General features: G+C 58.4%; 7 protein-coding genes across 7 annotated transcripts; 5 read left to right on the forward strand and 2 right to left on the reverse strand.

Annotated features, from left to right (window-relative positions):
* The first annotated feature begins 125 nt into the window (after positions 1-125).
* Positions 126-2,569, forward strand: KVR01_002251 (double-stranded DNA-dependent ATPase). Its single transcript, XM_044782590.1, has 2 exons — positions 126-450; positions 554-2,569. Exons 1-2 carry the CDS (start codon positions 193-195, stop codon positions 2,297-2,299), a joined length of 2,004 nt encoding a protein of 667 aa, XP_044647266.1. The 5' UTR covers positions 126-192; the 3' UTR covers positions 2,300-2,569.
* Positions 2,570-2,855: 286 nt separating this feature from the next.
* KVR01_002667 (uncharacterized protein) lies at positions 2,856-4,341 on the forward strand (the record flags this gene model as incomplete). Its single annotated transcript, XM_044792608.1, has 3 exons — positions 2,856-3,333; positions 3,439-3,923; positions 4,099-4,341. The coding sequence occupies 3 exons, from the start codon at positions 2,856-2,858 to the stop codon at positions 4,339-4,341; spliced, it is 1,206 nt and encodes a 401-aa protein (XP_044647682.1).
* A 793-nt stretch (positions 4,342-5,134) lies between these two features.
* KVR01_002231 (uncharacterized protein) lies at positions 5,135-6,897 on the forward strand. Its single transcript, XM_044791732.1, has 2 exons — positions 5,135-5,775; positions 5,872-6,897. Exons 1-2 carry the CDS (start codon positions 5,558-5,560, stop codon positions 6,578-6,580), a joined length of 927 nt encoding a protein of 308 aa, XP_044647246.1. The 5' UTR covers positions 5,135-5,557; the 3' UTR covers positions 6,581-6,897.
* KVR01_003719 (ESCRT-II subunit protein VPS36) lies at positions 6,874-9,292 on the reverse strand. Its single transcript, XM_044787621.1, has 3 exons — positions 9,021-9,292; positions 8,731-8,866; positions 6,874-8,664 (listed from the first exon to the last, which is right to left on the reverse strand). Exons 1-3 carry the CDS (start codon positions 9,119-9,121, stop codon positions 6,970-6,972), a joined length of 1,932 nt encoding a protein of 643 aa, XP_044648734.1. The 5' UTR covers positions 9,122-9,292; the 3' UTR covers positions 6,874-6,969.
* A 101-nt stretch (positions 9,293-9,393) lies between these two features.
* On the forward strand, positions 9,394-12,057 carry KVR01_002766 (uncharacterized protein). The gene is made up of 3 exons (XM_044787483.1): positions 9,394-9,762; positions 9,824-11,078; positions 11,149-12,057. Exons 1-3 carry the CDS (start codon positions 9,672-9,674, stop codon positions 11,360-11,362), a joined length of 1,560 nt encoding a protein of 519 aa, XP_044647781.1. The 5' UTR covers positions 9,394-9,671; the 3' UTR covers positions 11,363-12,057.
* Positions 12,058-12,260: 203 nt separating this feature from the next.
* KVR01_003329 (uncharacterized protein) lies at positions 12,261-14,534 on the forward strand. The gene has a single exon (XM_044788659.1). It carries the CDS (start codon positions 12,461-12,463, stop codon positions 13,940-13,942), a length of 1,482 nt encoding a protein of 493 aa, XP_044648344.1. The 5' UTR covers positions 12,261-12,460; the 3' UTR covers positions 13,943-14,534.
* Positions 14,535-14,676: 142 nt separating this feature from the next.
* KVR01_003538 (phosphatidylinositol-3-phosphate-binding protein BEM1) lies at positions 14,677-19,671 on the reverse strand. Its single transcript, XM_044790788.1, has 4 exons — positions 18,212-19,671; positions 17,828-17,920; positions 16,805-17,575; positions 14,677-16,742 (listed from the first exon to the last, which is right to left on the reverse strand). The coding sequence occupies exons 1-4, from the start codon at positions 18,215-18,217 to the stop codon at positions 15,846-15,848; spliced, it is 1,767 nt and encodes a 588-aa protein (XP_044648553.1). The 5' UTR covers positions 18,218-19,671; the 3' UTR covers positions 14,677-15,845.
* Positions 19,672-22,629: the final 2,958 nt, after the last annotated feature.

The following is a 22,629-nucleotide window of genomic DNA, read 5'->3' on the forward strand; positions in this document are numbered from 1 at the left end:
TACAGAGCTTCGGCTTCAATTGCAGGGGTAGGTGCTTTAGCGCGACCCGCCCTTGAATCTAGGGTCAGGGGTACCCCTGAAGTTTGTGGGGGGCTGGGGGGATGCGGTAGCCGCCTTGTCCATTCGGCAGGGCATCTCCTCAGCCTTATAGCTTTTCCTCAACGTCCGCCAACGGGCAAGGCTGAGCACATCATGCTGCTACCAGTGTTGAGAGGCTTCAGGGCTTCAACAACACTGTTTATCATACCCCGGCCACGGAGGGTGATCCACGCCGTCCCTCGGGTCGTCCTTCGTGGTCCAAAAATCTCATCTGGGTGCATAAGAAGTTATGCGACCCAGCAAGTGCAGCTTCGGGACTACCAGCTGGAATGCATTCAGTCAGTCGTGTCAGCTCTCAAGAATGGGCACAAGAGGGTCGGCATATCACTTGCCACTGGAGGAGGCAAGACTGTGAGTGTTCTGCAGTATTTCTGATGATAAGCGCGTCACTGCGTGGTTCCCCGCAGACTCATTATTCACCTGTCTGATATGTGTTGTACTGACTATACATAAGGTAATATTTACACAACTCATCCAACATATTGAGCCTCCTTCAGAAAGGGCTACCCAAACGCTTATTCTGGCTCATCGGCGGGAGCTCGTGGAACAAGCAGCTAGGCATTGTGTCAACGCATACCCGGACAAGACTGTTGAGATCGACATGGCCAAGACCCATGCCAGCGGGGTAGCCGACATCACCATTGCCAGTGTTATGAGTCTCCAGAGGGAAGATAGGCTCGAGAAATATAACCCAAAGAACTTCAAGCTCATACTTGTCGACGAGGCTCACCACATCGTAGCCCCGGGATACATGAAGGTCCTCCAGCACTTCGGGCTGTCCACCAAGAGAGCGGACTCGCCGAATCTGGTCGGTGTGTCCGCAACTTTGTCTCGGTTTGATGGGCTGAAGCTTGGCTCCGCGATCGACGAGATTGTCTACCACAAGGACTATGTCGACATGATAGACGAAAAGTGGCTGTCCGGCGTCGTCTTTACCACCGTCAAGTCCACCGCCGACATCTCAAAGGTGAAGAAGCAAGCTGGCGGCGGGGACTTTGTCACGTCTGAACTCTCCAGCGCCGTCAATACGGACCAGGTCAACGATGTCACAGTCAGGAGCTGGCTCGCCAAGGCAGGCGACCGGAAGTCGACCTTGGTGTTCTGCGTGGACCTGGCTCACGTCGCGGGGCTCACCCAGAAATTCAGGCAGTACGGGCTGGATGCTCGATTTGTCACGGGCGACACACACAAGGTTCAGCGGGGTGAGATCCTCGATGCCTTCAAGCGGGGCGAGTTCCCCGTGCTTCTGAACTGCGGCGTCTTCACCGAGGGCACGGATATTCCCAACATCGACTGTGTCATCCTCGCTCGTCCCACACGATCACGCAACCTCCTCGTCCAGATGATAGGGAGGGGAATGAGGCTGCACAAGGGCAAAGAGAATTGCCACGTCATGGATATGGTTGCGAGTCTCGAGACAGGGATCGTCACCGTACCGACGCTTTTCGGTCTGGATCCTGAGGAGCTGGTCGACGGGGCGACCGTTGATGACATGAAGAGCACGAAAGAACGGAAAGAGGCCGAGAAGAGCAGGCAAGACAAAGCCTACGATACTGTGGCCCCGTCAGAATCCCCAGCCGTCCCCCAGAAGATCACCTTCACAGAGTACGACTCCGTATTCGACCTGATCTCAGATACCTCTGGCGAGAGACACATCCATGCCATAAGCCAATACGCCTGGGTGCAAGTAGGGCCGGACAAGTTCGTGCTGAGCAGCAACTCCGGCTCCTATCTGAGAATCGTCAAGGATGACCCCCGGGACGCGGACCCCGTCTTCTGGAGGGCCTTCCTCGTCCGCGCCCTGCCCGCCGGCATGTCCAAGGCACCCTATGCGCCGCCGCACGAGCTCCTCAGGGCAACGACCTTCACCGACGCCGTGCACGGCGCCGACAACTACGCGCAGAGGCACTTCCTGCATATCATGATATCCCGCAGGCAGCCGTGGCGCAACAGCCCGCCCACCGACGGCCAGCTCAGGTTCCTGAACAAGGTCCGGGCAGAGGGCGACAAGCTGACCGCGGACAGCATCACCAAGGGCAAGGCTGCCGACATGATCACCAAGATCAAGCACGGCGCCAGGGGAAGGTTTGCGGACTTGCAGAATAGCCGGCGGAGGATGCAGAGGAAGGTGGCCCAGGAGGAACAGGAGATGGAGCGGAAACGGAGGGAGCTCGTGACGGTTGGGCCTGTCGCGGCTTGAGGGGCTCGCTGTTGGTAGGCCATCATGTGCTCTAATGTCGGGGATCAGAGGCATATCAAGCCATGTATTTAATACTCTTTCCCCCCTTCTCTGTATAAACACAATTCTCCTCTCGGGGCAATATTCTATTTGCCCCCACTTCAGGCTTGCCTGGCATACTTTAACTCGAGGTGCAATGTCACAAATACGGAGAATGGATACACAGAGCTTGGTGCAGTGATTTGTACAATGTTATGGGGGAAATCTGGCTGTGAGCGAGACTGAAAGGGAAAGCTACTAAACTTAAACTTGCTATTAAAATAACAGAATAAGTTAAAGGTAAGAATGAGATTAATCCTAAATATTTCAATTAATTTTAATATATTTTGGGTGGAGGGGGGGCCAGGTGCAGCTGTGTCTTTGGCCACCCTGTCTGCGTTTGCAGCTGCCTGCAAACTTCAACGCCAAAGACAGGGCATCGCCAACCTCATTGTCGAATCACGCGCCTCGATTTCGACAGCCCTGCCGACTAAGTAACCCTCTTCTAGTACGGTCCAGGGAGACATTGGCTTTCACCATGGAGTCCCTTCCATCCACCACTACCCCCTCCCCTCCAAGCTCCCCTCCAGCTTCTTTGTTGGTTGAGACCATTGACTACCGCAACAACACTACTGCAGAGTCTGTCGTCCAGGAGCCTACTCAAGAGCTTCTTGGACCAGCCTCACCTTCTAGCAGTGACGGTAGCAATCGCACCATCACCCAGCGAGACGTTGCGCTTCCTGCTTCCCCTTCAGCGTCCTCTGATCACACCATCACTCGTGGTGATCTTGCTGGACCTGCGCACCAGAGCAGCCAGCCACCTCAGAACCCTCCCACCTTTCCTGCGATCACTGATCACATTGCGACCAACGCTGCTCTCGACAACCTCGAGCCACAGTACCAATACGGAGTTGGTAGCTTCCCTCACATCCACCTGCAAATCGGTCGAGAGCTGAGGGCCAAACCAAAGACCATGGATCCAGCCCCTCCTGCGCGTGTCGTTCAGCGCAACGACTGTAAGTAAACCTCCTCTCCTCTCAAGCCCTCTGCCCATCCACCACGTTTTGCAATGATCCAGAACACACAATACTTGGGTTTGCCATAGCGGGGTGATTAACAAGCACCAGTCAACTGGCCCATCCCGAACGGCGACCCCAACGACAAGCGCGTCGCCAGCAAGGGACGCACCCCCTGCCTTGGCCCCCGCGTTGTCACCTACAACAACATCAAGGAGGGCACCAAGGAGGTCGTTGAGACCCCCACCACCGCCACGGCCGCCGCTGGTGCCACCCCGGCTGCCCCTCCTTCTGCGCCTGCCAAGGTCCCGGGCGTCAGCGGCACGGAGGGCCTCGCCGGCCTGGGCGACGAGCTCGAGGCCCTCGTGCTCACCAAGGTCGAGTACGCCGGCAAGTTCCGCGTCTTCCGCGAGCGCTGGAACAAGGTGCTGGGCGAGCTGGCCGCCAAAGCCAAGCAGGTGGAGGGCGCCAGGTTCACCACCGCCGCCGAGCTGCGTCCCTTGGTCGGCGCCGTCGGCGTCATGTTCGCGGTCGGCAAGGCCGTCGATTGTGCTGCCTTTCCTGGCGTGAACGTCGGACAATTCGTTGAGGTATGTGTTTGTTGCTTTTCACACCCTTTTTCGTGTATTGTATCAGACTCTCTTCACGCCTGTGCATGGGCACTTGCCCAGACACCCACCCACCCACTCACACCAGCATACTCCCCGCCGGACCCCAGTCCCCTGGAATACGATTACTAACGCGAAAACTTTTTCGGGTCAACAGAAGGACTGTAGCCCCGAGGTCTACCTCTCGTCGCTCTTCCCGGAGCTCAACGCCTCGGCGGGTACGGGCGGCGTCGTCCTGCCCCAGCAGTGGGACTTCTCCCTCGACGCCGTCATGGCCTCGGAGAGGCGTGGCCTGCTGCGAGAGGTCTGGGCTGCTGCCGCGGCCGGCCAATGGGAGGCGGTGGAGGAGAAGACCAGCAGCACGCTGGCAAAGGCGGAGGAGCTGGCGGAGGCGGAGTAGCTCGAGCTCCTGGGCCGTACCTGGACCGGGGAGAGGAAGAAGGGAAGAAAGAGAAAGAAGGCGGCCCACTGGGCGTGCGGTCCTGAAGTTGAGGACAGCACCGCGCTTTTGTTTTGAGCGATTCGATGATACCACTTCCACTTGCGTAGCGATGGCGAATGGAGTCTGGGAGTTGCCTTTCTGAGAAACTATTCTCGAGATTGACTTGCTTTGTGATACCTCGCGAAAAGAGTAACTGCGTGGATTCGACCGGACAGTTGACTCAGACCGAAATGGGCATCCACACACACGCACCCCTTCACGGTCATATGTGACATGTCATTGACCCCGTCATCAAATAACCGTTGCGCAACGGGAGCAGCGGGAGAAGGTGTCACTGCGCAGAGCTCGGCCTAGCAGGTGCGGGCCAGAGCTTATTTAGCCGTTGAGTAGGTTCGAGTAAGTAAGAAGAAGGCTGAAAGAAGACTGAGAGGCAATGCATTGATAATATCAAGTAAACTCCAAGCTCCATTTATTCATCACGGGAACTGTGGGATTGGCGAGCCATGCAGGAAGGCGCACCCCCAGCGAATGGCCGACGAGCAAAACGGGCTGACTGGCCGGTTCTGGCTGCACCCTGAAGATCCATCCTCTCTGCAGACCAGACCGCAGTGGGGCCAGGGTGTTGTGGGTGTCACTGTCAGAAGGGCGCAACCGGGACTAACACCCTAACTGGCCCACTGGGGTCCTATCGCCGATCTCGGGCGGCCGCAGTCGCCAACGCGCGCAGGGTATTCGAAATTTCACAAGGAGTCGGGCACAGCTCGACCGACTGACGATGAGGCCATCCGTACTTCCTCTGTGCGCTCTCCCTCGCGGAAACTAGTCATTCACCCTGCAAGAGCTGGCTACCTAGGTACGGAGTACCCTCGGCCTTCTTCCACTGCCCGTCTGTCTGCTTTTTCGTATAATTCATCTGCCCAAACCGCCCCTTCCTGAAATTCCCAGAGGAAGACCTGGCGCAGCATGGACGAGAAGACAGACCACGTCAAGTGAAGCACCATCCCGTCCTTTCTCTTGCTTTTTCCTCGAGAAGGACAAAAAAACACACTCTTTTCCTCTCCTGTTCTTGCCGTGTCTTTCACTGCTGCTACGGCTCGCAATCTGTTGTTGCAGGAGAGAGACAGAGCGAGAGAGAGAGAGACGACTGTCCTGAAGCCCAAGAGATCGACTCGCCATGGCTGACCGAGACAATGGCGGCAAGCCGGGCGAACCGGCCGGCCAGATGAGCCTCAAGGCACCGCAGCACATCTCGAGGAAAGACGTGGCTCCCGTGGTTGCGGTGGTCGAGAACAGGTGGAACACCAAGAACCTCGGGCTCAGGTGGGCAGCAGACATCGCGAGCGCCTCCTGCGCCGCCGGTCTCGTTGCGCCCCTGATCTCCATCATCGACCGGTAAGTCACCGACTTCCCAACTTCGAAATGTTGTACCCCGAGACTTCCCGAAAGATCACGCCACTGACGGGGCCCTCGTCTCTGGTTTCCATGCAGATCCATAATGGAGAACGCGTCCGGCCGCGCCACCCTCCTCGACTCGGTCAAGTCCTCGCTGCGGCAGCTCGTGCTCCGCCCGCACACCATGCTGCTCTCCAAGCCCGTCGCGCTCATCTTCATGGCCTACGGCGGCACCTACCTCTCCGCCAACACCGTCGACACCGTCTACTCGACCACGAGGGACAAGCCCGCCACCCTCGTCACCTCGGGCACCGCCAAGTTCGCCCTGTCCTCCGCCTCCAACATCGGCCTGGGCGTCTACAAGGACCAGATCTACGCCCGCATGTTCGGCCCCGCCGGCGCCGCCGCCCGCGCCGTCCCCGCCGCCTCGTACGCCCTCTTCACCATGCGCGACTGCCTGACCATCTTCGCCAGCTTCAACATGCCCATGATGCTGGGCCCGGCCGTCCACGCCGCCCTCGGCGAGTCCCTCTCGAGGCAGGTCAGCGGCCAGACCGTCGTGCAGTTCGTCGCCCCGGCCTTCGTCCAGATCTTCTCCACCCCCGTGCACCTGCTCGGCCTGGACCTGTACAACCGGCCCCGCTGCGAGAGGTCCGGCCTGCCGAGCCCCGGCGAGCGCTGGGCCCAGGTCTACAAGAACTGGGGCGTCAGCGTCATCGCCAGGCTGTGCCGTATCATCCCTGCCTACGGCATTGGCGGCGTCGTCAACTCCAAGGTGCGCCGTAGCCTCATGGAGAAGCTCTAACTCTGTTGTTTTCCCCCATTCGGCACCCGGGAGAGTGTAGATATATACTAGGCACTCTACTGTTGGAGGATCGTTGATGGTGTGCGTGATGATCCTTTCTTCATATTTGCACAATAGGCGCATGACTTTCGGCATGGCGTTCCGGCACGGGACTTGTTTGTGTTTCACTTCTTTTTCCATTCGATACCCATGGACAGATGATCTTTTCTCATCTACATGATCTGTGCAAGTATAGACCACTAGACGTTAGATTAGATGACGATAGACATGGAAATGCATCAGGGGCTCCTGGTAAGGGCGCCTGCGGGTTTATGGTGTCAAAGCGGCCGAGTTGATCGACCTTCGTTCATGGCCATCTGTCAAGAGTGTGTGTGTGTCACGCTGCTAATTCACAAGAACCCGCTCTCCCTCAACGCCTTGTAAATCTTGGCCTCCGCTTCTTGCGCCTCCGTGCGCTTTCGCATGCGGCCTTCCCCGGTATCGATAAAGTTCTCCCAGAACTTGAGCCCTTCGATGCCCTCCTCACGGCAGAGCACACCGCGCTCCTCGGCCATCTCCAGCTCCTCCTCGGCAACGCCAATGCTCCAGCCGAACCTGTCCGCCGCGTCCCGCGCCGTGACGCCCCGGCCAAACTCCTGCCAGTCCCAGGGGACCTCCCTCTCGGGCGGGACATCGTGCAGGTCCCGCATCCACGCGAGCAGGGTCTTGATGGTCATCTCGTCCGTCCTGTCCATGCTCTGCACCACCATGACGCCGCTCTTGAACGTCCGCAGCCGCACGGGGAGCTTCAGCTTCTCCCACAGCCGCGCCGCCTTCTCAAAGTCCATGGGGCTGACCAGCTCCACCCCGCCCCGGGCCCGGTTGAACACGGCCCAGAGGTCGACCAGGCTGATGATGCCTCCCGCCTTCCTTAGCACGCCCCTCGCGTCGTCCGTCAGGAACTCTGCGAGGTTTCGCGCCAGCTCGGATAGGTACAGCGACTCGTTGCTGCTCCCGCCGCCGACGATGTCTTTCGTCGTGACCAGGCCCAGCTGGCTTGCCGACTCGGCCAGCAGCGCATTCGCCTCGGACGAGCCAGGGCCTCCGTTGCCCTGCTTGGAGAAGCTCTCGGCCAAGGCGATGATCTCCTTTGCGGATGCCATCAGGGCCTCGAGGTCCTCAAAAGCGGTGCCGATGACAAGCTCGTTGTTCTTCCGCCTGTCGAGCCCGCGCTGCTCGAGCCCTGCGATGCCTACCGTTTTCTTCCTGACTTGCTCGCGCGTGGACCCGTCGCCGGAATTGCCGTCCACCGCGAGAGGATTCTGGTTCGGGACACGGGGTGCGCCTTGGAGGAGCCACTTACGCTGGGTGATGGCGCCCTTGAGTCGTTCGTACAGAATCTTGTCGCCGCCCGCCCGGAAGGAGATCTTGATGCTCTCGGGGTTCTCCATACCAGGCAGCGCGCCGTAGCTGAGGATAGGGCCTGGGGAATCAGTCCTGTCTTGGGGCTGTGAGGGCTGAGCCGGCTGGCTCAGCTCTGTCGGAACGTCGTGCGAGATCAGTGGCCCGCCGCACATCTCACATGATAGTAGAGACGGATGGTTCAGGAAGGTACACCGAGGGCATTGAAAAGAGGCGTCAGGATCAGATGTCTTGGGAGGGCTGTCGCGCGCCGCCGGCGACTCGTTCCCTGCGACCAGCCCATTCCCTGCCGAGGCGCCCCGAGGACGCATCGGCAAGGGTGACACTACTGACTGCCTGCTCGTCGCATTGTTTATAGCAGCCTTTAGCACGTGCGTCAAGGCTGGCTTGATCCCACACGCCAGGCACGGCGGGAGGGGAGTAAGAGCACTGGCCGTGGCCGGGTCGAAGTTTGAGGGCACCGGATTCGAGAAACTGCAGATGGTGCAAACCCATGTCGCCGAGCTCGCAGGGGATGGATCGACAGGTGCCGGCCTCAGAGGGCTGTCTGATCGTGGGACTGGAGAGGAGTTGCTGTCCCTGGGGGAGCCCGTCCCTGCAGCTGGGGACCTAGACTGCAACGAGGAGCGTTTCGTGGGCTTGGGGATCAAGGTGACCTTGGCCGAGGATTTGAGGAAGCCCGCCTGTAGCACATGTTCTCAGCAAGGTGACCCAACAGCCACTATCATGGCATGCAGGCTTGTTCTCACGTAGTATTCATATCGCTCGACGTCCTTGAGGTCCAGGGCGACCGAGTTCTTCCGGGGATCGGCCTTATCTACATAGCAGATGCGATGCGACGTCAAGTAGACCTGCCCATTCTGGTGGTTCTGTAGCTTGTACTTCCTGCAGCGAGGTGCGACGGTCAGCGTCTACATATCACCACTCGACAGCGATCAAAGACAGCAAGCAACCGCCTCGAGGAGCCGGAGGCGGATGGGCAGCAGAGCAGGGGCGGGCACAAGCCAATGATGGATGGCACATGGATGCATCAACTAACCCCTCGTACAACCCCACATTATCTTGGACAAAGAGAAGAACTTCGTCTGGGAGATAGGCTGGCCGGAGGGCTGTTGTGAGGTCTAGCTGCTTTAAAAACATTCGTCATATCTGTTCTGGGAGACGATCCCAAATGTGAAATGGAGAGAGGGGCACACTGAAAGGCTACCTGGCCGTCCTGACTTTGTCCAGACAGACAAGACGTGCGGTATCCGGCAAACAGATGATGTCAGGCTAGCTAGATGCACCTAGCCGGCTTAGAGCCCAAACGGGGAGTGTGGGGGGAGAAGTGGTAAAGCCATTTTCACTTACCTCCGTAGCTGAGTTTACTTATTAGCTAAGCCAGCCCGTCCCGCTAGTGCCGTGCACGGCAGGCCAAATCTCACAAATGCACTTTATTGCCCGCCCCCCGTGCCTCCCTCGCCTCCCACCGCTTTCCTCGACTTCCATTCTCATTTGAGACAACAACATCCGTCTTCGTCGCCATAACACAACACATCACACCCCAACCACATCATCGCCACCACTTCTGCTACCAACAGGCGACGACGTCCACACTCTTGGACGACGAGAATTTACTGATCTTCACAGCCCCTTCCTTGACCTTGCGCGTAAATCTGTCCCTGGCCCACGAAACTATCGCGTCGCCGACATGTCAGCAAACATGATGGGCTGGGCCGCAGCGCCCGGCACCCAGGGTGCAGTCCCGCCTCCGCCTCCTGGACCCTATGTCTATCCAAACCGTAAGTGCTTCTCAACCTCGTGTCGTGTGGTCTCTGACGAGGTAGCTAACCCTCGTGGCAGCTGCATACACCCAGGTCCAAGTTCGTCAGAACTTCAGTCAGCCCTATTCCGTTCCTCCACCAGTCTATCCTGGTGCTCCTGTTCCACCATCTCCGTACGGTGCATCACAGGTGCCCCCTCCGCCCCCCGCTAATCAACCCGAGCCCGCCAAGAAGAAGATCGAGTGGCCCATGTCGGTTCGCCTCTATGTCCAGCGCTCATTCAGGCCCGAGAATTTGAACCCCTCAGTCTCAAGGACCGATATGGAACAGAAGCTGAGGGAAGTCATTTCTGGCGCCACCGACTCGGGCAAGCTGAACAGCGTCGACTGGGACAATATGCCTCTGCCCCAGGAGTTGGTCGTCCAAGAACGCAACACGCTGCTAGAGTCGCAAAAGTCCGGCCCAGGCAGCAGTCCCGGCTCGGCCAGGAAGCGAAAGTCATTTGAGGGGGACAGAGACCATGACAGCAGCCCGGCCACCCTTGCCCCGCGGGAACGTAAACTCGAAAATCGCATCAGCTACGCCGCCGATGATCGGCGTCAGATCATGGACCTGCCGTTGGCCAAGAGTAAGTACACAAAGGCCAACGAGAAGCGACAAAAACGTGCCGAGCGCTTTGGTGCTCCCCAGCCATCACCCCAGAGATCTCCCACGCCTGAACCTCCCGCCGGACCTGTAGTCGGAACCTGCGAGAAACTGGAGAAGGGCTATTTGCGTTTGACCGCCCCACCAAAACCCGAAGCCGTCCGTCCAGAGAGGGTGTTGCACCAGACCCTGGACCTCCTCAAGAAAAAGTGGAAAAAGGACAGGGATTACAACTACATCTGCAACCAGTTCAAGTCGTTGCGCCAAGACCTCACCGTGCAGCGGATCAAGAACAACTTCACTGTCGAGGTGTACGAGATTCATGCCCGGATCGCGTTGGAGATGGCCGACCTCGGTGAGTATAATCAGTGCCAGACCCAGCTGATCGCACTGTACAAGCTGGGCCTGAAGGGCCATCCCGATGAGTTCAAAGCCTACCGTATTCTGTATTTCATCCACACCGCCAACCGCTCGGACCTTAATGATGCCCTGGCGGATCTAACCACAGCAGAGAAATCGGAGCCCGCCATCAAGCATGCGCTGGATGTTCGTTCGGCCCTGGCCCTAGGCAACTACCATCGTTTCTTCCAGCTCTACGTTGACCCCTCACATATCAAGATGGGCGCGTATCTCATGGACATGTTTGTCGATCGTGAGCGCCTTGCTGCACTGTGCAACATGTGCAAAGCGTAAGTTGCCATTCCCCACCCCCCCAACCGGCTTGGAGCGGAAAATGCTGACCTGCTCTTCTCGGCACAGTTACAAGACAGATGTTCCTCTTCGTTTCATCACCGAGGAACTCGGCTTTGATGCCGACGGCGATGCTGTCAAGTTCCTTCTTCAACACGAGGCCGGTGGTCTCCTCGAGGAACGTGATTCCGTCGTCTACTTCCAGCCGGGCAAAGCCAAAGGCCACTTCGATGCCGCAAGAGCCCAGGCATTCCGCCGGGTTGACATTAAAGGCCAGATTTGACCCTCCTGGCTTCATCTTTTGTTTCGTTCATTGTTACCCGAGTGTGTCTCATGGCGCAGCCAGCATAGCGTGGCACACATGGCATACACTTTGTTGCCATGGTCGCATTTCATCTATTCCCGCATTTCCCGTCCCAGAACTAGCATCACCTATCTGCCCACCTGCCAACCAGCCCACGTCTCGAACCCCGGCCGATAAAAAACATGCGCGCTGCGGTCCAGTCAGGTGACCAACGAAGATGGCGCTGCGCAAAGCGCGTGCGACTGAGTTGGCAAGCACGGCTGTCGACATTGCGGATTGTGCCTCAATATCCAATAATGCCAGTGGAGTTCCGAACTCGGCGTCCTGCCTCCTTTCCCAGCTCCGCCTAACCCGTCGGTATACCCGGCTGAGCCGGAGACTTTTGGTGGTGGGAGAGCGGAAGGGGGCGCAACGGCATTGATAATTCTGCACTTGGTTGTCGAATTTGATGGAAGGCGTTCTGTGTGCGTGTATTTGGAAATCAGTTGGGTGGCCGCGGTCCTCGTTTCGAGATACCATTTTGATGTTTTGGGGGTGTTAAGTAGGGCAAGTAGACTGACCCCCGGGCGGCACAACGATGTCTTGCCGCAGGGAAGGGCGTTTTATGCCAAGGCGTTGTGGTTGTTTGTATTATATTGCTATTTGCCAAATCAAGATATTCCTTCCAGAGATAACTTGCTGGGTCCCTTGACGGTGAACAGTTGAACACAGGTTGGGTCTGCAAGAGAGGTTCATGTATACGCTCTGCATGCAAGTCGCTTGTGTAAGTAACCCTGTAACCCTGTGCGGAGTAACCCTTGGGCCCGTGCCCGCCCCTTTTGACTCGCCAACCCCGCACTTGTTCAAGCCTGCCCGATTGTAGCAAGGCTTGCAAGGCCAACCACCTCTTTAAGCCATTTTGCTTTGTCCCCACTTCATCGGAAATTGCATCCGCCGCATCGATTGCATGTCGCAAGGACGGCCTCGCCTCGAAACGCCTCGACAACGCATTTGCGCAATGGCATGTGAACCACAAGGGCCATATTCGACTACATAATAAAACTGGAACCCTCCCTCCGCCCGCCCAAAGCGCGAACCATGTCGGCCCCGACGGCCACGGCCACGGCCACGGCGCCGGCCACGTCGTCCGTGTCGGGCGCCATGGACGGCTCGCCCTCGGACGTGCTGACCGCCACGCCGTCGTCGTCGCAAAAGGAGCGGCACTCGCTGTCGCTGGACCAGCGGCGGGCGCTGCGGCGCTGGGCCAACTCGCAGTCGGTGCGGCCCTCGCACAAGGCCTGCATCGAGTGGTTCGCCAGCCAGTACGGCAACACCATCAGCCAGTCCACCGTCTCGCACTCGCTGTCGCCAAAGTACGCCCGCCTCGACGGCGACCCCCAGCTGTCCGGGTCGCGCCTGCGCTTCGGCAACTGGCCCGACGTCGAGAAGCTCGTGCTCATGTGGCACCACAGCATGGTCGCCAGCGGCCGCCAGCCCACCAACGAGGAGCTGGCCGACAAGGCAAAGTCCATCTTCCAGCAGCTGCCGCGCTACAAGGACGAGCAGCCCCCCGAGTTCAGCCCCGGCTGGATCCACCGCTTCAAGAAGCGCTACGGCCTCCTCATCCGCCGCCAGCGCAGGCACGGCGCCGCGCCCCCGCCCCAGGACGACATCCCCTACCTCGTCGACGCCATCCCGCGCTTCATGTCCGTCGGCCCCGACACCAGCCCCGCCGCCATCCGCGACTCGGTCCAGCGCATCGTCGGCGTCGAGCCCTCCCTCGCCACCTGCGCCCGCGTCAGGGACGAGGCCGTCCGCAGGCTCGAGAACCCCGGCCTCAACCACAACGGCCAGCCCAACCACGCCGTGCTCGACACCACCCCCGCCGCCGCCAGTGCCGCCGCCATGGGCCACCACCACCCTCCTCCCCCCGCCAGTGCCGCCGCCGCCCACCACCACCACGGCGCGGGGGGCCCCGGCGACGCCTACGGCGAGGAGGACCCCGAGATCGTCCTGCAGAACGCCCTGCACGCCCTGCAGCAGGAAGAGGCCGACGCCGAGGCCGAGGCAGCAGCCGCGAGGGAGGAGCGCGAGATGGCCGAGAGGGGCCTGCAGGCACCACCTCCCCAGCACACACAGCAGCAGCAACAACAACAACAACAACAACAACCCCCTCCCCCGCCCCCGCCCCTCTCGGCGATGGGCGCAAGCCAGTCGTACGCGCAGCAGGCCGCGGGCGCGGCGCTCGCGACGCCTGTCAGGAACGGGGTCGCGCAGCCCGTGGGCGTCGGGGTGGGCGGTGGTGGTTCCGGCGGGAACAACGCGGGCGGCGGCGGCGGCGGCGGCGCCACCCCGAACGGGACGCCCGTGGGCGGCTCGTCGTCCTCGGTGCTGGCGCAGCCGCGGTACTCGGTGGGCGGCGGCGGCGGCGCGGACGATCTCAACCTGACGCCCATACCGTCCAACGGCCCCATCTCGACGACGGACAGGCCCATGCGCTGTCCCTTTTGCATCAACCAGCGCATGCTGCGGACCATCAAGGAGGCCGTCGAGCACATGGCCACGCACGTTGTCGTCTGAGGGGGGGGGGGGGGTTTCCCTGGTGGCACGCGGATGAAAAGCGTCTTGTCCTGCTGCTGCTTAGTTTGTCCCTACGGAGTGAGTTGGGAGGGGGGAAGCGGACAAGCGGCACCATTCCGTCAGTTACTCACATATGCATACGTGCCCACTTCCGGACCTACATATGGACTCGGGCGCATCTATCCGCGGCGGCGGCGGCGGCTTGGGGGAAAGGGTGGCACGGAATCTAAAGTTCAGGAGGCGAAGACAGCAGGCAGACAGACACCGCTGTGCTGCTGCTGCTGGACCTGGGTGTCACTGGCTTCCTCCCGCTTGATCACTCTCACCCCAAGCCATCCAGGCCCAGGCCCAGTCCCAGTCAAAAATCATCTCAATTCGTCCAATGTACATATTACATCACACCCACCTGATTTCTACTCAAGCCTTCTTACTCTTCACATATGACGAAATCACACCAAAACAATTCAACAAAACGACGCCACGCCACTATCATCTTCGGGAATGGCGGGGGAGACTCTGGCACAGGTAGGCAGGGAGGCAGGCAGGCAGGGGGAGATTTGTCGGGGGCGTTTATTTGGTCGTTGCTCCGCCGGCAGAGAGAGGGGGCCGCATGACTTGGAAGATACTTAGACATGAATCCAAAATATTTACCAACGCTCTCCTCACTCTTTGGGCCACGCCCCGAGTGATTTGACTGACTTGACTGACTGGAATGCTGCAAAGTTGAGACAAGGTTCTGCAGACATAATTGGCTTGGTCTTACTAGCGTATATAGAGATGAGAGCGCGTCTAGTATGCGGTCTTTGTAAGAAATGCAGTAAACAAATCCAAAGCATATCTGCGAGGGCATGTCACTTGAAGGGCCCTCGATCTCGATGTCAATCTCGATCTCATCAGCACGCATGGTGTCTCACATATGTGGTTACTCAGACACGAGCAAACGTTATTTTTGTGGTCTTTGTCCATCACTCTGTTCATTTCCTCCTCAACGACTAAAGCTTTCCTCGTGGGGGTGGCTACTACGGTGGGCCAGGGTTCCTCAGAACCAGAATCAAAGTTGACCTTCTCCCCCTTGTCATCCGCATATTTGCAACTCGAGCTCAATCGTCTGCCGGTGTCTCCACGCAACAGCATTTCACCCCCTCTGCAATCACGCCGATCCAATTTTGTTCACGGTAAAGCGTGAGCCTCGTAGACCGCCCATCTGGTATCTTTGCTGTCCTCGCCAGACTAACACTCGTCTTCCTGTTTCCTCCAATCTCGCCCACGTGGCCACCGCTGGAGCAACGGAAAAAAAAATCAAAATGGGTAATAGTAAGGGACTGGGTGTGAGGAAAACCGGGCAAACGAAACAACAACAAAAAAAATGAAGGACCGAGGGCCTAGATATCTCATAGAATCGAAGAAAAGAAGGTTGACCAAAAACAAGCCAGCCCTGAACGCCGTTGCTCTTCCACCAACTGGAAAAGCTCCCATATAGACATATTCCATCATCATGAGTTGCTTGCGCATCGTCGACATAAGGTGACAGATTTTATGTAACGGTGAATAAGAGGCCAAATGCTGGGTTCCCTTGAGCATTTGGTCGCGGGTGTGCGGGAAAAGGTTTGCCGACAGTTTAACGACCGTGGGTGCACTGGGATCCCAGCTACTAAGCAGTATACCCGTCCAGAGTTTGTTTGTGGTACAGCAGAAAATGACAAAAGACCTGTCGCACCTCCACCTGGACACTTATTCCGGATAGCATCCCGGACCCGCAAGATGAACGAATAGTTTGGCTTGCATGATAGTGTCTGTCAAAAACGCCAAGTCGAGGTGCTGAGCGACCGTGGAGTCCGGGTGCAGAGCCTTCCTCAAAGTTTGGGTCCGATTATCGAGGATCTGGGAGCTTTTGCAGAGCTCTTCACACTTGATCCACATATATCAGTAGCTTCTCGTTGCGCTCCAATGCAACGTCCAAGTCGTTGTTGCTGATCATCGGGATCTTGTCCTGTGTGCTTTCATCCTTGTAGGCAATATCGATGGGGTCTCCTGCCGGGATCTTGAGCCTGTCCCGTATCTTCTCGTAAAGGTCTCGGAATTGGATATCGGTTGGCACCCGGATGGCGATGAGGTCTCCGTTGAAGCTAAGCTTGATTTTCATCGCTGCTGCTTGCTGGTTCAGGCCAGGAGAAAGTGACGTCTGAGACGGTTGGGACAGGGATGACGACTGTCGTGGGACGCCGTTGGGTCCTCTTGAGCCCGGTGCTGGGCCGTACCCATTCCCATTGAGGTTGTTCTTGGATGACTGCTGCGATATTCCGTCACCCTGAGAGGACTGGTGGGAGCCTCCTGATAGTCGGTAGTCTTCCTCGCCCGTCGAAGTTGGGTCAATCTCGTAGTCTCCCTCCCTGGGCGCGAAGAACTGTTTGACCAGATTGCACCTCGAGATGTATGGTGGCTGGCTCAGGAGGTTCTTCACATAGGCATCCAGATTGTGCAGTCTACCCTCGGTAATAGCGTCGGTGACGTAGTTGACAGGGCCTGGCATGTAAGGCAGTGTCCGCTTCTGAGTGCCAGTGTTTCCTGCCTCCGCCGGGAACTCCGTCAGAAGTGCAATTTGAAAGTCGTAGAAGTCTTCGTAGTAACGCGACAGCTCCCAGTGTCGACCATCCTCTAGCGCGGCCTCGATCACAAACCAGTATTTGTCTTCGGCAAAGCAGTAGCGAGGGATGCGTGCGGACATGGGAGCGTGTAACTGTGACCCAGGGCTTCCGACCTGGGGCTGGGCCATGGGAGCTTGTTGGCTCTGTGTGTTGCGCTGATGATAGTTGCGCGGTTAGCAACGACATACTGCGATGGGGGCACTATATCAAGACTCACGTTGCTCTGTGGCTGCTGTGCATTGCCCTGGCTCATTCGACCAGCACCCTGCTGAAGGCTCATGCGCTCCATGCCTTGTTCCATGGCTTGTTGCTGGCCTTGGGGCCCTCCTCCCTCGAACTTGCCCAACGTGATGCTGCTGTTCTTGTACTCGGCGGCCATCTTCTTCCATTCCTCAACCCTCGGTATTCCTGCTCTCCTAATTGCATCTTGCGGATTTGGAACTGGCGTATTTGTTGCCATATCGCGGATCTCGATAAAGGAGACTGGGATGAGGCCGGGGCCGCCCAGTCGCCCTATTGGCTTCGCCACGAACCACTCGGGATTTGATTGTGCGATAACGATGATGGCCTCCCCAGCCTTCGCCTCCAGCTCGTCCGCGCGTTCGGCCTGGAAGTCGTACATCACTATGCCGTACACCATGGCCCCATTCTTCCCTGCAGCAGACATCTTGGAGCTTCTCTGGCTTTGCGTTTGAGTGGGTGTTACGCTCGAGGCAGATGTCTCGGCATACCCGGAATCGTGGTCGGGGTTGTTGGTAGCACCAGGCGATGGTCTACTCGTGTCCGAGCTTGCGCTATCACGTTCTGTGCGGCCGAGAGCCTTGAAGAAGCTCACTGGAACAAGACCACGGGCGTCAGGTAAGGCGGGATTGCAGGCCTCATACCAGTCGGGGTCGTTTTCTCGGCCAATAACGTGGAAAAAGTCACCGCGCGAAAAGCTCAGTTCTTGACTGGATCGGGCTTCGTAATCGTAAAGCGCTCGAATTACCTGGCAGGGCCGAAGGAGTCAGCAATTTCATTTGGTTCTCCACCGAGGCCCAGGAGCAAATGTGCCGCGAATCGGGCGCAAAGCGGGGGTTGGAGAAGAGACTCGGACGCCAACGACCCACTCGCGAGGCCCGCTCTCAGTCATTGTTCCGAGGCTCAAGAATGCGCCCAGTGCAGTGCAGAGGCAGGTCGGCGACAGCCCTCGAGGGCCACACACAAGGGCTTTTGTGTGGCTAGGTTGCAATAAACGTACCTTTTTTGGAGGAACGATCGCGACAGCGGATTTGGGACCGATTGAAACATGGGCCTTGACTTTCTCCTCCCCCTTCATCGACCTGCGAAGGGCCTTGATGGCGCGCAAGATGTCAGTTTGTTTATTCGACGGCATGAGTGATATGTTGCTGAATGACTGAGCCATGCGCTTCGGGTCCGGGAGTGCAGAAGCACGACAAGAGGGAAGCCCGGGTTGGGTGATGGGCAGTGATGCAGAGCGAGCGTGATAGACAACGAGGGCGACGCCGATATATCGTGATGCATTTCCAGCGGACCGTTCGGCGTACAGCCAAGACGACTCAGAAGAAATGCTCAGGAATTATATGAAAAAGGGAAATGCAACTGCTGGTCTGGGTGTACGAACCTTCATGGTGTCGCCGTAATATCCCTCTTTCCGTGACCGGATCGATTGAGTATATCTCAGAGCGGGTGCAGTCACAGAAGACCGTCCCACCTTCAGTTGGCCTTGACTCCTCCTTGACTGTGTTTTACTGGCAAGACGGGTCCTCGAGCCAATGAATACTGAGGGTAGCAAAAGTGGACGTTACGCCAGGTCCGCTCACACGCTCTTGCCGTCGGGAGGCAGTGAGTCAGTGCGACGGTAAGTTGGGCCCGACGAGTTGAGGGCTGGCGACAGCAATCGGGCGGCGGAGAGGACTTATGCAGCAGTCGGTCGGGTCGGGTGGCAATCCAAGACACTGCAGTGGACAGCCCCAGGATTGAGGGGAACAAGGTCGGGCGGTGGATACTGTGTACTGGTGTTCGGATAATTTGGGCGGACTTTTGAGAGATCCCAAAAAAGAAAGCGATGTCGTCACTTGCACTTGAGGTAGAGAAGAGCAAGAGTCATGGAGAGAAAAAGCCCGTGCCCAGCAGGTAGGTCCAGTCCAAGTCCAGTATTGGTATCGAAGAGAGGCTGGCTATGCGTGGGTTTCTTCTGTTCTAGTCGTTCGTTCTAGTCGCAGATCGCGCCACGGGTGCGATGCTCAGGACGGCGTGAAGAGAAAATCGAAGCGACGTCGTCTCAAGTCCCTCGGGTGCTGAGGATATGGTGAGGCTTGGGCAGGTTCGTCGGGGGCCTTGTTCTTTATTCAGGATGGTGGCATGCGATCCTCCCTCTTTGTCCGGCGGCTCCTTCGCGTTAGTCAGAAGAACCCACTGAGTCGCCGTTGGCCCGTGCTATCGGCGGTTCTGCGGTTGGAAGTGGGCGTGGCAGTAAGTAGGCGGGTGGGTGGAGGAGAAGGAGCGGGTGACGAGGCGGCGGAGACGAGTTTAAAAGTATGCGGAGGGGGGGGGCAAGCGAGAAAAAAGAAGGTGAGGAAATTTTAGTGGTGAGCGAGGGGGGGCGCAGCACGCAGAGGCAGGCAAGGCAAGGCAAGGCAAGGAAGGCAAGTCAAGTCAAGTCACTGTGTCGCGGGTTCCCTCGAAGGGCATGTGCAGTCCTGGCAGGCCAGGCCAGGTCAGGTCGGGTCCTGAACAGACTGAACAGGGTCTACGGGATAGGTGCTCTGGGTGCTGCCCGTCAGGTAGGCAGGCACTCCGTAGATAGTAGGCAAGTAGGCAATAAGAGTGTGTGCGTGTGCGCGCGTGTGTCGAGATTGGGTTGGGTTGGGTTGGGTAGTGTTTTGCCGACAGGATCCGACAAGACGGGGTGCGCAATGCAAAAGTATAGTTTAGGAATGGGCGCGGGGGGGCGGCAGACGGTACGGCCAGGCGGCCAAGAACGACTAATAAGCGACGGAGCGATGATGGGGTCCTGCTGTGTGTATCTACCACAGCGCGTACAAGATCGGATGGGACAGGAATACGACAGGGCAGGAAAAGGGGGCTGCGAGGTGGTAACAGTCGTAGTAGGACAGACAGATTGGCGCCCAGTTTTTGTGCAGTGACTTTGTGACTTTGGCGCTGTGCCTCTGTACAGCCCGCAGCAGCAGCAGCGCCAGCCAGCAACCACCACCACCACCACCACCACCAGCCAGACATGCGATCTGCAGCAGAGTCAGTGAGTCGCTGCGGCCGCGCCAACAATGTGGAGGAGAAGGCATAGAGGGGTAGGGAAGGAGAGGGGAGGGGTGCAAGGGTGCAGGCTGGCAGGGTGCTGGGACGTAGTGGGTGGATGGGGGCAGGGCCGCATGGGCGAGGGCATGGGCCAGGGTCAGGGCCCAGTTGGGAGGGCAGCTTGTACTCCGTACAGTGGCCGTGGTATCTTTCAAGGTCGTGGTTGCGTGCGAGACTTGCAACTTTGCTGCTTTGCCATGCCCCGGCCAAACACACACACACTGCACCGGATCAAGCCGACCATTCTACAGGCCCATCTGAGGCTATCTCTTTTTTGTATACCGTCGTCGTCTTCCGTCCTGCCTTCTCGGCCCCCCAACCGGTAGACCAAGATGGGATGGAAATCTGCAGGTGGTGGCAGGCAGGGATCATCCAAGACAAGCGGGCCTGTGATGGCCTGTGTTGGCCTGTGATGGCCTGGCGATGTGCTCCGGTTCCCTCTTGTTCTGCCCCAAACTCGATGAATCGCCCGGCCCGCCTGGGCAGCAGCCACCAGTGGCGCCCTGCTCGGTACCTGACAGCTGCTACATGCAAGCACACGCAGCACGCAGCACGCAGACCCAGACGAGGAGGCCGCAGCAGCCGGGACTAGACGCTACTCGTCACAACGCCCCACTGCAACCCGGAATTCCAATGTCCAGCCTGCCAGCCTCTCCATCTCGAACCAGCGATCCGGGCGGAATGACACCAGCCTGGGAAAAAGGCCCCGGCGGAGAATAACAACCGGCCAAGCGCATGTCGTGATGGGGGTGGGTTTTGGCTGGGTTTTGCTGCCGGTATTGGAATGTCATCACGGCCACGGCCGTGCCCGCCGCCCTCTCCTGCCGCTCTAGTGCTACGGGCCTCTGGTCTCAAGCCTCCAGTCCTCTCAGGCCTCTCTACCTCTGGGTCGCCTCTTCCAGGTCACAACCTCTCATCTGGTGTTTGAGACTCTGGGTTCTGGCGCGGCAGTCTGGACGCTGTCGGTCATACAGACACCATGCCAGTGTCAGGTGGTAGCACAACCTGCCTGCTTCTATTTCCAGGACGGGGGCCGGGACGGCAGGACGGTCGGTGGGCTGTTGTGGCGGCTGGGCGGCCACACAGACACAGGCACAGCCAGGCTGCCAGGCCCTCGTTGCAACGGCGCCTCTCTAGAGCCCTCGTCCGCCCGTCCAAGGTCCCAAAAGTATAACACTGATGACGCCCGCAACACCTGACCTGGCAGTTGCAATCTCCCGTCGCATTCCCTCTGGTCATGTTACGATCCCGCACTGGTGAAGAATTCCCGAGACCAAGAATTGCGCCGAGGGCTACACAGTACGGTGGGGTGCGCAACAGAAACTAAATCCTTCAATCCGGCCCGCTCCCCACCAGTCCACTGGCCCACGAGAGCCAGCCAGCCAGCCAGTCAGTCCAAGCTCCTCGTGTGGTCCGGGATGACTGGTCTCTTGAGGTCATTGGCGCAGACAAGATCCGCCAATGGCCCTCCGCTGTCACCTATCACTTTTGTCCACCAGGTACACTAGATGCGAATGGCCCTGGTGGGCATGTACGGAGTATACTATGTATGTGATGAGCAAAGAGTTTCGCACGATGCTGCATTGGAATTGGCCTGGCCTGGCCTGGCATGGCTGGCCCACACCACCCGACTCTGCAGGGGCGCCCTCGATTTCTGGTCGAAACGGCAGCAGCTGCGGTGCATGTGCCAGGGGGTCGCTGATCATTGATCATCTGGACGGTCTGTGCATTCCGTTGGTCTACCATTGTGCCGCTACCCTGGTACTGACGTGGAAACCAATTGAGGAGTGCATCCACGACAGCTACCACAGTACCTGCTATTGGGCTAAAATTACACACAAGATCTGGATGCTCATTGCTGCCAGGTACCGCTCGTCTCAAGCAGAGAGCGTGTATCAAGGTGCATCTCCAAGCCGGACAGATACCGTATGAGGCCATGTCCGCATCGTATGGGAGCGAGTCGAACAAATATAATTATTTACCAAAACCTCGGGGTGAGCCCACCAGTCGCATCCCAACAGGCTGGTAATGGGACCCCCAATTGCCATCATGCGCGAGTTATTACATCAGACAGCTCACACACAGGGCGCGGGCAGGACCCGCCGGACGCCGTGATCGCGGGCGTCGGTCTGTCAGTCGCTCACTGTCAGTCGCTCACTGTCACTCACTCGATGACTCGAGCACAAATCAGTCAGCTTGTCTGTCTCGGCCTCTTACCTCGGATGGCCGCTGTTCCATCGGACAACGCCCACTGGCAGCCACGCCTCACCATCTTCGAAACAAAGGCCCCCATGCCAATGTCCAATCACCAGCTCACCACACCTCTTGGACGCACCATCGTGTTCATGCCCTCCTAGCACCTCATAAGTGGTGCACCTAGCCTCGAACGAGCGAGCGGGAGGGACAACGGGAAGACGAGGAGACCCGCCTACATGATCGGTCACGCACAAGGAGCTGCCCGCGATGTGTGCCAACACGCGATTGGGAGGCCTTCGCCTTGCTTGTGAGCACAGAGCAGCGACTCTTCGAGGACTGGGTCCGACCACTAGCGGAAAGGAAGTTGATTCCTGCCACAGAGCCTGCCACATCAACCAGCGATCGCGGAATCTTATCAGTGTTAGCCTTTGGCAGTGTGAAACGAAGGTGGGCTCGCCAAAACCAAGCGAACTGCTGGCTTGGCCCGGCTTGTGACGACAAATCGATGCCTCGCGGTGTTCTCTACCA

Source organism: Diaporthe batatas (genome assembly GCF_019321695.1).
Source record: "Diaporthe batatas strain CRI 302-4 chromosome Unknown Contig00003, whole genome shotgun sequence".
Lineage (NCBI taxonomy): Eukaryota > Fungi > Ascomycota > Sordariomycetes > Diaporthales > Diaporthaceae > Diaporthe > Diaporthe batatas.

Bases quoted from the DNA above. Each gene is read 5' to 3' on its own strand.
- KVR01_002251 (XM_044782590.1), top strand. From the start codon at position 193: ATGCTGCTACCAGTGTTGAGAGGCTTCAGGGCTTCAACAACACTGTTT. The intron at 451-553 runs GTGAGTGTTCTG...ACTATACATAAG, and splicing joins CCACTGGAGGAGGCAAGACT to GTAATATTTACACAACTCAT.
- KVR01_002231 (XM_044791732.1), top strand. From the start codon at position 5,558: ATGGCTGACCGAGACAATGGCGGCAAGCCGGGCGAACCGGCCGGCCAG. The intron at 5,776-5,871 runs GTAAGTCACCGA...GTTTCCATGCAG, and splicing joins CTGATCTCCATCATCGACCG to ATCCATAATGGAGAACGCGT.
- KVR01_003719 (XM_044787621.1), bottom strand. From the start codon at position 9,121: ATGTTTTTAAAGCAGCTAGACCTCACAACAGCCCTCCGGCCAGCCTAT. The intron at 8,867-9,020 runs GTTAGTTGATGC...ACCTCGCTGCAG, and splicing joins AATGTGGGGTTGTACGAGGG to GAAGTACAAGCTACAGAACC. The intron at 8,665-8,730 runs GTGAGAACAAGC...CATGTGCTACAG, and splicing joins TCGAGCGATATGAATACTAC to GCGGGCTTCCTCAAATCCTC.
- KVR01_002766 (XM_044787483.1), top strand. From the start codon at position 9,672: ATGTCAGCAAACATGATGGGCTGGGCCGCAGCGCCCGGCACCCAGGGT. The intron at 9,763-9,823 runs GTAAGTGCTTCT...CCCTCGTGGCAG, and splicing joins ACCCTATGTCTATCCAAACC to CTGCATACACCCAGGTCCAA. The intron at 11,079-11,148 runs GTAAGTTGCCAT...TTCTCGGCACAG, and splicing joins CTGTGCAACATGTGCAAAGC to TTACAAGACAGATGTTCCTC.
- KVR01_003329 (XM_044788659.1), top strand. From the start codon at position 12,461: ATGTCGGCCCCGACGGCCACGGCCACGGCCACGGCGCCGGCCACGTCG.
- KVR01_003538 (XM_044790788.1), bottom strand. The intron at 17,576-17,827 runs GTACGTTTATTG...CGGCCCTGCCAG, and splicing joins CGATCGTTCCTCCAAAAAAG to GTAATTCGAGCGCTTTACGA. The intron at 16,743-16,804 runs GTGAGTCTTGAT...AACTATCATCAG, and splicing joins CACAGCAGCCACAGAGCAAC to CGCAACACACAGAGCCAACA.